General features: G+C 42.6%; 1 protein-coding gene across 1 annotated transcript in view; it reads right to left on the bottom strand.

Moving 5' to 3' along the window:
* Positions 1 to 8,637, bottom strand: part of LOC120267346 — a 20,866-nt gene extending 12,229 nt beyond the window's left edge. Inside the window, exons 1-2 of the mRNA XM_039274999.1 lie at positions 8,594 to 8,637; positions 5,535 to 6,168 (exon numbers count right to left, since the gene is read on the bottom strand). Coding sequence (XP_039130933.1) covers positions 5,535 to 6,168; positions 8,594 to 8,637 — 678 coding nt within the window. The remainder of the gene's footprint in view (positions 1 to 5,534; positions 6,169 to 8,593) is intronic.
* Between the last annotated feature and the right edge of the window lie 5,305 nt (positions 8,638 to 13,942).

The following is a 13,942-nucleotide window of genomic DNA, read 5'->3' as shown; positions in this document are numbered from 1 at the left end:
GGATAATGCTTCACCCTAGGATAATTGCTTCAAGTGCAAGAACTCTCTATTATGCTTCCTAATCAATGCAATGGTGAGTCGTGAAAATCCTTACATACATAGTCCCAAATCTAAGGTCAACTATGCCTAACTCTATACATGTCCCGGAGGAGAAATCGAACAATCTCAACACCTCGCACTCGCATAGAGTTGCAATGAACTCTAGGGATTCCAAGTGATAAATCTCTTCCTAAATATAGACCTAACCCTTTGGTCCAGGCGGAAGGTCCCTAGCCACAATTAAGCCCTAGATACTAAGATCCTCTCAACGCTTCACTCCATTGCACGCGCAACTAGGCCCCCGAGCGGAGGTTCATCCCTTAGACCACTCACTCTATTATGGCCGCAAAAAAACTCAAGGAACGGAGGTAGAATCTATCACGCGGAGGAGAAAGGGGAGCTCCCTGCACTCTCGACTCACCCTCTCAACCCTCTCCAACCTAGCTTTTGTCTAACGCTCGTGGTGTGTCACTCACTCACAAGGTTACCAACAAGAACTCTCAACCCGTAGTGTCACTCTAGGGAAATGTTCATACAATCAAGCATTCAAGGTTGGAACTCACAATAAACATCAATTTATTGAAAGCATAATAAAGAAGTTCAATGAAACGAATACATCCTAGGGTTCACAATCATCCAAGTACCCACTAGGGGTTTAGCTCTCCATGGAGCTTAATACAATCAAAGAAATCGAATGTAAAAGCAATGAATCCATAAAGAAACCCCCTCGATAGTCATGTCGATGGTCTTTTGGAGAGTCCTCTACTCGTCGTCCAAAGATTCCTTCGTCCGGTATAGGATACGCCTCGATCGAAGCTCTCCTACCAACCTTCTTCCTAATAGAATCACGATGTTGGAGCCAAAGAACTTCTCCAAAACCTTGGCCAATACCCCTCGAAACCCTAGTCGAAGTCCTCTCACAAGTTGGGGAAAAGATGAAGAAAAGAATACCAAAATCAGGGCTGAAATCGGCTTTAAATATGGCTGGAATCGGGTGATCGCAAGGGGCGTGTATGATGTCACACGCCCTGTGGAATTTCCACAGGCGTGGATAATTTCCACACGCCCTGTGTGAATTCTCTGCTCTCTCGATTTCTCGGCCGGGCTGCTACAGATGCTCACTGCGATGTTTTACTATATTAACTCCTTTCTGACACTATGCCGGAAATACTCCCCGAATTCCATACTTTCATTGGGAGTAGCGTAAACGGGCACACATTTACGTCGTGAATCACTTGCCTCTTCAATGATGTGCACGTTGGTGGATCTCTTGTTCTTATATGCATAAATCAGAATGTTCGAGTGTGACTGCCGTTCTGCCCCTCCAAATGAATGTGCTCATTCGAATACGAGGAGGTTGGCACACACTCTAGCATCTCACACCTGACCTATATCTTCGCGTTTGAACCTTAGCAAGATCTCCTCCAAAAACACACATATTAATGTAAAAACCTGAGAAAAGTAATGCTCAACATAAGGAATGAACGCTTCGCATTCATATCGCACAAGCACTTATCAAACTCCCGCACACTTAAGCTTTTGCTTTTCCTCAAGCAAACATTAAAACATTATGTGCATTGATGAAGAAAATATTGAAAGTGCTTGGCCTTAGGTTCACCAAGGTATACAAAGAAAGTATTCTACAAGTAAGAAAAATTTCAACACTAAATACGAAAAATCAATGCTCTAGCTAAAAACTTGAATCAAAAAGGACAACAAACCCGAATTTCGTGTATGTGTGTGAACTCACTCAAAACAACCCAAGGTATACCCCTCAAAGTTCTAAGTACAATGGACTTATTTATCTACAAAAGTGACAAAAATTTAAAATATGGTAGTAGCTTCACACATCCTCTAAGGTAGCCCTTTCCAAAGCGGCCGCTAAGGTGGCTTTCACACTTTCGAGGTGGTAGCTCTTTCTACCCGAATGGTAGCTTTCACTCATCCTATGAGATAGCTCTTTCTCTCATTAGGGTATAACTAGTATCCGACTTGTGAGAGTAGCTTCATACTTCATAGGTGGTAGCTCTTTCCACCCAACAAACACAAATAAACAATAAAACTATTTTGTTCCTTCTTTTCATTTTCAAAATATATATATATATATATATTGAGTTTAGCACAAGAAAATAAACCTAACTAGTCCCTTTAACATCGAACATGAGTTTCCAATAGAGTTCAAAGAGTGAGTAGTGCACTAAGTGTAAATCGGGCAAAAATTCCTAAAAATTCAAGCAAGAACTAGAGTATGAAAACATTCAATGTTAACAATTCTCCTAGACTTAAGAATACAATCATTGCAACTACGGTGAACCGCCATTGGCTATGTGAGCATATATCAATCACGAACAATAGAAAAGATGTGCGCATTATGAAACTCCCCCCCACACTTAAGTTGTACATTGTCCTCAATGTACACATGCAAGCTCACTCAAAATATATCATTCAAAAATAGATGTGGGAGAAGCAATCAAAACAATACTCCCCTGACTCCTAGTGTTGCGTTTGATGAAGCTAATTCATTGGGAGTAGTGTTCCAATGGGTTGTGAGGCTCATGACGGCCAAGTGCCAAAGCACCTTTGGCCGTACTCCATGACTAAGTCTCAATTTCCAAGAAGACAAGACCATCTGCACGCACACACGAGGGGATTCAGTGAAGCTCAAGAAAAAAACAAAAAAATAACTCGAGTGTATAAAAAGATGAAAGCAATGAATACAACTCGATAATGCAAAATAACATAAACTCAGAAGGAAAATCCTTTCTGAGTGAACAAGTCTAAAAACAAGAAAATAAGATAAAGTAAAATGCATGAAAGTAAAAGGAAGAAGAAGAAGTCAAGTGTCAATGTCGCTCTCAGTCTCCGCTGCTGCTGCTGAAGGGGAAGCATATAGTGGGTCCTCTGGTGCTGGGGTCAAGGATGGAGGTGCTGGAGGTACTGGCGGTACCTGAAGAGTCCTCGGCTGCAGGACGAATGATGAGGCAACATCTCGCTCTAGGATCTGCTGTAATATGTCGAAACGCGCCATGAACTCTGTGTACTGAGTGGCCTGCGTAGCCCTAATCTCGGCGATCTCTGCCGAACTTTGAGCCAACCTCTGTCCGTACCACTCCCACGGCACTCTCGAGCCTTTCAAAATGATCATGGACCTGAGATGGTGGAACTGTACGCACGGGGGGTGGTTCCACTGCTCGGTCTCCATCGGTGTGGATTGTAGCTAGGGAGCGGACTGAGATGCCCCAGCTTCATCTTCGAATGGTATGTTCGAGACATAGACACCATTTGAATATTTTCGGGTCAACCCCATGAGCCTCATGGTCTCTAACCCAAGTGGTGCTGGTATTATCGCTTTCTCGGTTCCACTGATTTTGTCTCGCAAACCCATCCCCACAATGAGTCTGGTAATATATGGACCCGAGAAAATGACACCCAATCGAGGATATTGTCCCAGATGGACCGGTTCGTTTCGGACCATGGAGTACAAGTATAGAAGCTCTTGCTTGTTGATGACTCCCGTACTATCACCACGCCCATTTACTAACCTGCTTATGATGGCGTGAAGATATTTGTAACTAGGTCGAGATAAACATGAAGCCTTAGACACTCCTAGTTCATAACACCCCTTTCCACATAATAATGAATACACCTTAATGGGAGATAAACCCGTCATGTCTATTGGAAGGTTCTCATACTCCTCAGTTTCAGTATATTCGTCATCATATAGACCAAGTCTAGTGGAGAACTGTGTGACACTCATACTATGATGCTGCCCAAAAGCTCTAAACTGAATCGCGTCGACACTATCAAAATGAGCATAAGAGCGGTCGAACTCAAATGAAGCAAGCACCTCCAAAGTAAGTGTGCGGATAGCAGGGTCACGAATGTTCAGTAACTTATGCCAATTACCGACCAATAATAATTTCTCGACCTCGTCAGCCATATCATCTGCTAGTTGTACCTTCCTGAGTAACTCAATATCTGGGATTCGTGTTTGACCAAACTTAAGTTTCTCTAACCGCTCAAATCGAGCTTGATGCGCCGGTAGTGTGAATCCCATAACTTCCGATTTAGGGGCAAGCTTTCGAGGCCGCTTAGCAACTGTTTTCCTTGATTTGGTAGCCATGCCTGCGTGTATTAGAAAAGGAAAATCCACCGAGTCCAATCGCATCGAGAAAAATGAAAAACACTGCGTCGTGCGGAAATTCCGACGCATACGCTTCCACGGGCGTGGAAACGCGCGCCCTTTGTAGCCAATCTCCATGCCACCTCTCTATTCCACTTCCATATCGTCTTAGAAACAAATTATAATCAGTTTTAGCAAGAAAACGATGCATATTAACAATTTCAATCACAGACAATTAGTTAGAATCCAACGAAATCGAAGACGAGAGGAAATCAAGGCTTACCAATGAACTGCACGTAAACACTCCTACAATCCACACAATGCACTATCAATCGACTCGAAGACGATAGTAGCAGGGGACAAGAATGTCAGAAAAAATGCTCTTTGGGTGTTTTAGGGTTATTTGAGGAGAAGGGTGTGACTCTTGTATTAGGAGAGCGGATGGTCCTTTAAATCCTGAGGAACCACACGGGCGTGCGGGAGTCGTCCACGCCCGTGCGCTCGCAAATAACAGGTTCACAGGGGCCGACGCGCCCACGGCCTTACTGGATATCCGAGAGAAAATTATACACGCCCGCGCGGAATTTCCGCACGGGCGTGACATTCACATGCCGAACTCACGGGGGGCAGCCCGCGCCCTGTGTTTTCTCGGGATGGAGAAAGCAACCTGCAGAGATTCGCACGGGCTTGCGGAAATGACCCATGCTCGTGTGTGGTTCACGAGGTCACCCACAGGGGTGAGTCCACGCCCCTGTGTGGTCTCGGGAAAATCTGTCCAACTCTACAGGAAGGCACACGCCCGCGTGGAAATTACCCACAGTGTGCACGGCCGCATGGTCGTCCACGAGGGTGAGCGCACGCCCCTATGCCCTCTCTGGAAGAGTTCATAGTACACACACACGGGCGTGTGGAATTTTCACACGCCCGTGTATTTTCTCTGGATGACTTAGAAAAACTTGCGGGGCTCTGCGTAACTAGTCTCGAACATGTTTACACACTCGGAGCCCCGCCCTATCGTGTAAGATATACCAAATAAAAACACACAAAAATAGAACTCAAACAACCAAACTTCGCCAATTCTCAACAAAACATACAATGAATTCTTTTTAAAACCCCACAATAAAAATCGCAAAGACAAGCACTCAAAAATTTGAGACACCAACACTTAACAATTTATTCATGCAAACAAACTAAACTAAAAAGGTACAAAAAAACAGAGAACACTTGGGTTACCTCCCAAGAAGCGCTTGTTTAACGTCACTAAGCTTGACATATCTTTCTTACCTCACGGGGGTTCATGGAGGAAAAATAGTTCTCTATTATCACTACAAATCTCTCCGCCATGGTATGGTTTCAGCCTATGTCCATTCACCTTGAATGTGCCCTTCTCTGAATGATTAATCTTAATGGCTCCATGAGGTGAAACTTCTGTTACGGTATACGCACCAGACCATCTTGATTTAAGTTTCCCCGGGAATAAACATAGACGGGAATTGAATAGTAGCACCTGATCGCCGACTTTGAAGTCTTTTGGGATTTTGATATGCTTATCATGCCACTTCTGAATTCTTTCCTTATATATCCTTGCATTCTTATATGCCTTCATCCTCCATTCATCAAGCTCATTAAGATGTAATATTCGTTGCTCTCCAGATTTGTACAAGTCGAAATTCATCAATTTAATTGCCCAATATGCTTTGTGCTCTAACTCCACCGGTAAATGGCAAGATTTTCCATACACCAAATTATAAGGAGTGGTCCCTATTGGTGTTTTGTATGCTGTTCTATGAGCCCAAAGCATGTCGTCCAACCTTTCAGACCAATCTCGTTTACCTTGATCCACTGTTTTGGTCAAGATTCTCTTGAGCTCTCTATTTGTAACCTCCACTTGCCCACTTGTTTGTGGATGGTAAGGTGTCACAAGGCGATGATGAACTCCATAACGCTTTAACACTTTCTCTAATTGTTTGTTACAAAAGTGTGTTCCCCGATCACTAATGATAATTCTTGGAGTTCCGAATCGAGCGAATAACTTCTTAAGAAATTTTACCACAGTCCTTGAATCATTAGTTGGAAGAGCCTGGGCTTCCACCCACTTGGAAACATAGTCAACTGCTAGCAAAATGTATTGATTGCCATTGGACTTTGGAAATGGTCCCATGAAATCAATTCCCCATACATCAAATACCTCGCAAAATTGCATAGGATTTTGAGGCATCTCATCCCTTCGTGATAAGTTTCCAGCCCTTTGACAACTATCACATCGTAAAACGAATTGATGAATATCTTGGAATAAAGTCGGCCAGTAGAACCCAGCAGCTAGAACCTTCTCTGCAGTTCGACTTAACGCATAGTGCCCCCCCACTGGGCCTGAGTGACAATGTGCAATGATGTTCCACCCTTCCACCCTAGAAACACACCTTCGCACAACCTGATCAGCGCAAATACGGAACAGGTACGGATCCTCCCAGAAGAAATTCTTTAGATCACTGAAAAATTTCTTCTTCTGTTGAAAGCTTAAGCCCTGCTTCAATACCTTTCCTGACAGATAATTTGCAAAATCCGCAAACCAGGGGTATCTTCTGATTCTGATTCCTGTACCGCATACAAGTGTTCCTCGGGGAAGAAATCATTAACCTCCTTGCTTACCGGTTCTTGCCCCTCACAACCTTCTAATCTCGATAAATGATCAACAACCACATTCTCTGTTCCCTTTTTATCTTTGATTTCCATATCGAATTCTTGCAATAACAATATCCACCGAATCAATCTCGGCTTCGCATCTGCCTTGTTCATGAGATAACGGAGTGCAGAATAATCTGTGAACACGGTGACATTAGATAGGATGAGATATGGTCTGAATTTATCACAAGCATACACTACTGCTAATAATTCCTTTTCAGTAGTGGTGTAATTCTCTTGTGCACTTGTGAGGGTCTTGCTAGCATAATAAATTAGTTGAAATTGCTTATTTCTTCTCTGCCCTAAAACCGCTCCCACTTCATAATCACTCGCATCACACATTACTTCGAATGGCTCATCCCACTTCGGTGTTGTCAGGATTGGTGCTTGTACTAACTTCTCTTTCAATACATTGAATTCATTCAAACAGTCATTCCCGAAGTCAAAAGGGGTATCCTTTTCCAGAAGTTTGGTCAACGGTTGAGAGATTTTCGAAAAGTCCTTAATAAACCTTCTGTAAAAACCTGCATGACCCAAGAAACTGCGGATCCCTTTTACATTCGTAGGTGGTGGAAGTTTGTCAATTATCTCAATCTTTGCCTTATCCACCTCCATACCTGCCTAAAAAATCTTATGTCCAAGACCGATGCCTTCTTGCACCATAAAGTGACACTTCTCCAGTTAAGGACGAGATTCGTCTCTTCACATCTCACTAATACTCTTTCCAAATTGTTTAAGCAAGCATCAAAAAAGTCCCCGAACACTGAAAAGTCATCCATGAAAACTTCCATAATATCTTCGAGAAAATCGTCAGTAATGGCCGTCATGCAACGCTAAAATGTTGCAGGGGTGTTACACAACCCGAAAGGCATTCTTCTATAAGCAAAAGGACCATAAGGGCAAGTAAATGTGGTTTTCTCCTGATCTTCTGGGGCTATCGGAATTTGAAAGTATCCAGACATGCCATCAAGGAAACAATAGAAATGATGTCCTGCTAATCTCTCCAACATTTGGTTAATGAAGGGCAAAGGGAAGTCATCTTTCCGAGTGACATCATTTAGTCTTCTATAATCAATGCAGACTCGCCAACCAGTCACTGTCCTTGTGGGGATTAACTCATTCTTTTCATTCCTCACTACTGTTATTCCTCCTTTCTTCGGGACAACTTGGGTCGGACTCACCCACTTGCTGTCGGATATGGGGTAGATGATCCCTGCATCCAAAAGTTTTATTACCTCCGCCTTAACAACCTCCTTCATATTCGGGTTCAATCTTCGCTGAGGTTGGATTACAGATTTATAGTCATCCTCTATTAGGATCTTATGAGTGCAGAATGATGGGTTTATACCCTTAATGTCGGAAATCTTCCATGCGATAGCCGATTTGTGCTTTTTCAACATGCTAACAAGCTTATCCTTTTGCTCCGCAGATAAGTTCGATGCCACGATTACGGGGAGTTTAGAGTCTTCCTTTAGAAATGCATATTCCAAATGTGCTGGAAGAGTCTTAAGCTCAAGTTTTGGTGGTTCAACAATTGATGGCCGCAAGCTACCCTCCTTCAATTTATCAATCTCCTCGAAATCATTCGCCTCATGTTCACACTTACTTTCTTCCTTATCCACCTAGCGATCTATTTCTTTACAGTCTGTAACGGATATCAACTTGTCCATTCCATAGAATTCCAAATTTGAGATAGTAACACCAACTGAAAAGAGTTCTTACCTCTGATCTTGATAGGAAGACTCAAACCTAGCAAGGATTCTTTCTATAATGTCATCAAATTGATCAGTCATTGACACTGACGTGGATTCCTCAAACTGGTTTATCACACTATCTAACTCACGGCCTTGCCCTTGAATCCTGACGATGTACTCTTCAACCGACTCTTCCAAAGGTTGTTGACTTGTACATTGTCCATGATAGGAATAACACGATGTATCATTCCATGCTACTGTTTGAACTTTCTGCTCTACGTGTTCGACCATTCTCATGATAGTGTCAAATGATTCAAACAAGTTAATCATTTTTTGCAGCAAAAAGAAGTAAGGAAAGATTAGAGCAATGATGGAATAAGAAGATATGAAATAGAATGTAGGGTAAATAGCTAAGAAAACAAAGTGCAAAGTATCTCTAAACGCCTACTCCCCGGCAACGATGCCAAAAACTTGAAAAGTTAACCTTGCTTATATCCCGCAAGTGAACGGGTTTGTCAAAGTAATAATCCCAGGTGAGCGGGGTCAAATCCACAGGGAGTAGTGAGTAAAGACACTTAATTCGATTCTTAGCTATGTGGAGTATCAACAATGATAAGTGTGATAATGATTCAATTCTCAACAATTAAAATCAACAAGTGAAAGAGCAAAAGTAAGAAGAGGGTATGGTAATCGATAAAGATGGGGTACTCGGATAATGCTTCACCTAGGATAATCGCTTCAAGTGCAAGAACTCTATATTATGCTTCCTAATCAATGCAATGGTGAGTCGTGGAAATCCTTACATACATAGTCCCAAATCTAAGGTCAACTATGCCTAACTCTATACATGTCCCGGAGGAGAAATCGAACAATCTCAACACCTCGCACTCGCATAGAGTTGCAATGAACTCTAGGGATTCCAAGTGATAAATCTCTTCCTAAATATAGACCTAACCCTTTGGTCCGAAAGTGGAAGGTCCCTAGCCACAATTAAGCCCTAGATACTAAGATCCTCTCAACGATTCACTCCATTGCACGCAGCAACTAGGCCCCCAGCGGAGGTTCATCCCTTAGACCACTCACTCTATTATGGCCGTAAAGAACTCAAGGAACGGAGGTAGAATCTATCACGCCGGAAGGGAAAGGGGACGCTCCCTGCACTCTCGACTCACCCTCTCAACCCTCTCCAACCTAGCTTTTGTCTAACGCTCGTGGTGTGTCACTCACTCACAAGGTTACCAACAAGAACTCTCAACCCTAGTGTCACTCTAGGGGAAATGTTCATACAAGCAAGCATTCAAGGTTGGAACTCACAATAAATATCAATTTATTGAAAGCATAATAAAGAAGTTCAATGAAACGAATACATCCTAGGGTTCACAATCATCCAAGTACCCACTAGGGGTTTAGCCCTCCATGGAGCTTAATACAATCAAAGAAATCAAATGTAAAAAGCAATGAATCCATAAAGAAACCCCTCGATGGTCGTGGTCGATGGTCTTGTGGAGAGTCCTCTACTAGTCAGTCCAAAGATTCCTTCGTCCGTGATAGGATACGCCTCGATCGAAGCTCCCCTACCAACCTTCTTCCTAATGGAATCACGATGTCGGAGCCGTATAACTTCCCCAAAACCTTGGCCAATACCCTTCGAAACCCTAGCCGAAGTCCTCTCATAAGTTGGGGAAAAGATGGAGAAAAGAATACCAAAATCGGGGCTGAAATCTGCTTTAAATAGGGCTGGAATCGGGCGACTGCACAGGCGTGTATGATGTCACACGCCCCTGTGGAATTTCCACACGGGCGTGGATAATTTCCACACGCACGTGTGGATTCTCTATTTCTCTGGTTTCTCGGCCGGGCTGCTACAGTACTTGCTACAGCGTTTTCCTACATTAACCTGCTACAGTACTATACCAGAAATACTCCCGAATTCCATACTTTCATTTGGGTAACGCAAACGGGCACATGTTTACGTCGTGAATCACTTGCCTCTTCAATGATGTGCACATTAGTGGATCTCTTGTTCTTATATGCATAAATCAGAATGTTCGAGTGTAACTGCCTTTATGGCCCTCCAAATGAATGTGCTCACTCGAATACGAGGAGGTTGGCACACACTCTAGCATCTCACACCTGACCTATGTCTTCGCATTTGAACCTTAGCAAGATCTCCTCCAAAATAGGTGCATTATGATCCACATTTGCCTATTTCCTTCATACTCGGCCTCACAAACCTACCTGCATAAAAGTAACATAAAAACACACATATTAATGTAAAAACCTGAGAAAAGTAATGCTCAACATAAGGAATGAACGCTTCGCATTCATATCGCACAAGCACTTATCAATTGACCTTAGGTTAAGGACACTGTGCTTTAGGATTTCCATGACTCATTAAACATTAGTTAGAAAGCATTATAGTAGGTCTTGCACTTGAAACATTAGTCCTAAGGGGTACATTGTCCGAGTACCCCACTTCTATCAATTGTTTTTCCTCTAACTTACTTGGGCCTCTCGTTCTTGTTTCTTTTGCTTCTGCTTACATTACACTTTATCAACACAATCATTATTCATCTTCCCTTAGTTAAGTAGCAATTTTAGTATTTTTATTCCTTACTCCCTGTGGATACGATACTCCACTCACTTGGGATTTATTACTTTGACAAACCCGTGCACTTGCGGGTCACACGCAAGGGGCGTTGTAAAAGAAGCAAGACGGAAAGCGTCCCCGAGAGCCATCACCTAAGCTAGAACACATGGAATTCATGATTCCTGAGCACCAGTCTCATTTTGCGAAGTTAGCGAAGCTAAAGTTTGGACAAACGTGTTTTTCCGATGTAGATACTCTGACAGAGGTTCAGATGGCTGATGATATGGTAGATGAGATTGAGGAGATGCCTGTAGTGGGTAGTTGGAGATGGTTGTTGTCCATACGGGAGTCGGCGATCTATATGTTGACTTTGGAGGTATTACTGTTATCCAGTTTGACTGGTCATATTCTCAATTTGACAATGTGGACACCATGCAAATCCGAGCATTTGGACGTCATTACAGTATGAGTGTTACACAATTCTCAATCCAGCTGGGATTATATGATAAGGCTTTTACTAACACCGAGGAGTACGAGCGATTAGCGACTGATTATCCTGGCAGCTTGACTCCTTAGAGAGCATATAGTGCATTATCTGGACAGGGTGAGTACCAGCCGGGGTTGTCCAAGTCCACATGCCTTTCCTGACTGAGCTATAGATACATCCACGCAGTCCTGAGCAGGTCAGTGAGCGGCCGTAGTGACAGTTCTGGAGTTTTGAGCCTGCAGAAGTTACTTTATTTATACTCCATGGTACAGAGCGAGCCGCTGTATTTGGGACACATAGTAGCAGATTATTTGAGACACCAGGATCAGTACGCTAGAATAGGTATATTATTCTCAGGCCTATATATTACCACAATCATCATAGGCATGGGTCTGTTGGACGCCATTCGCGGGGCAGAGAAGGAGATTATCCCCTCCCCTCTAGTCCTAGATATGGTGAGGCTGATAGGATTAGTGCGCAGATGCAGGCCTAGAGTGTACGTATTGGTTACGCCTGCCCTAGAGATTGCCGGGGAAGGATATGACACTGTAGAGGAGTCTCAGCCGGTTCCCGAGCCTCAGCCCGAGCAAATGGAGACCGAGGCACCTCCTGCAACACACGAGCTGCCACCAGTATGCATGTTCTCCCCATCTCAAGCCTATGATCATTTTGAGAGACTCGAGAGCACAATAGGGGTGTTCCGGACTGAGATTGCAGAGGTTCGCATGGCGCAGGCCGTGAAGCACACAGAGGTCATGGTGCGTCTCGATATCCTACAGTAGATCCTCGAACAAGATGCCGCCTCACCGTTCATTATGAGACCCAAGACACCATCACCAATTCCAGCGCCAGTCGATCCACCTATTTCACCAGCACCAGCAGTAGAGGCGACCAAGCCTGATACCGACGCTTGATGCATCTTTACTTTTCTTTGTTCTTATTTTTTGTATTTTATTTCCATATTTCATTTTAGAGTTGTATCACTCAGAAAGGATCTTCCTTTTGAGTTTATCGTTTATTTTTGTTTTGAGTTGTATTTCATTGCTTTATCTTTATATACTCGAGTTGTTTTTATTTTTGTTTAGCTTCACTGAACACCCTTGTGTATACGTGCAGATGATCTTATGAGTATGGAATTTGAGGAACTAGTCATGGATGAGGTCTTATGGCCATGTGTGCTCCATAACCCATTGAGACTCAATTCTCAATGAATATAGCTCCATCAAAAGTACCATTCGGAGTTCAGGGGAGTGTTGTTTCAATTGCCCACTTCCACATATGCTTTTGATTGATTTGTATCCTATTGTGCTTGCTTTCATACATTAAGGGGAATGTACATCTTAAGTGTGGAGGGGAGTTCACATTACACATGTTTATTATATAAGTTTTGACTAAAATACATGCTCACGTAGGCAATGCCGGTTCACCTTAGTTGCAATGATTGTATTCCTAAGTTTAGGGGAATTTTTAACATTGAATGTTCTCATGCTCTGGTTTTTACTTGAATTTCTAGGAATTTTTGCCCGATTGACAATTGTTATACTACTCGCTCATCAAACTCCTTTGGAAACTCAAGTTTGATGTTTAAGCGACTAGTTAGTTTTGTTTTCTTGTGTTAATTTTGGTGGAAAAAATGAATGAAAAAATGAAAAAAAAAAAATACTTGGTCTAGTTGTGCATTTGGGGTGGAAAGAGCTATCACCTATGAAGTATGAAGCTACTCTCATAAGTAGGATACTAGTTATGCCCTAATGAGGGAAAGAGCTATCTCATGGGATGAGTGAAAGCTACTACCCTGGTAGAAAGAGCTACCACTTCGAAAGTGTGAAAGCCACCTTAGCTGCAGTTTTGGAAAGGGCTACCCTAGAGGATGTGTGGAGCTACTACCATCTCTTTGATTTGCAAAGTTTTGTAGATAAATAAGTCTCTTATACATAGAACTTTGAGGAGTATAAGTTGGGTCAACTTGAGTGAGTTTACACACACACGATTTCGGGTTTCTTATCCTTTTTGATTCGAGTTTTTAGCTAGAGCAATCATTTTTCGTATATAGTGTTGAAATTTTCCTTACTTGTAGAATGCTTTCCTTGCATGTTTTGTTCAACCTAAGGCCAAACACTTTCAATACTTCCTTCTTCTATGCTTCAATGTTTTATTTTTGCTTGAGGACAAGCAAAAGCTTACGTGTGGGGGAGTTTGATAAGTGCTTGTGTACTAAAAATAAGAAGTATTATTTTCTTACGATGAGCATTACTTTTATTAGGTTTTATCGCTAATACTTCTGTTTTTGTGTTCTTTTATGCATATAGGGTTGTGGAGCTAAATAG

This window comes from Dioscorea cayenensis, chromosome 8, assembly GCF_009730915.1.
Source record: "Dioscorea cayenensis subsp. rotundata cultivar TDr96_F1 chromosome 8, TDr96_F1_v2_PseudoChromosome.rev07_lg8_w22 25.fasta, whole genome shotgun sequence".
NCBI classification, from domain to species: Eukaryota; Viridiplantae; Streptophyta; class Magnoliopsida; order Dioscoreales; family Dioscoreaceae; genus Dioscorea; species Dioscorea cayenensis.
The sequence above is the reverse complement of the archived record's forward strand: the minus strand, read 5'-3'. Positions and strand labels throughout refer to the sequence as shown.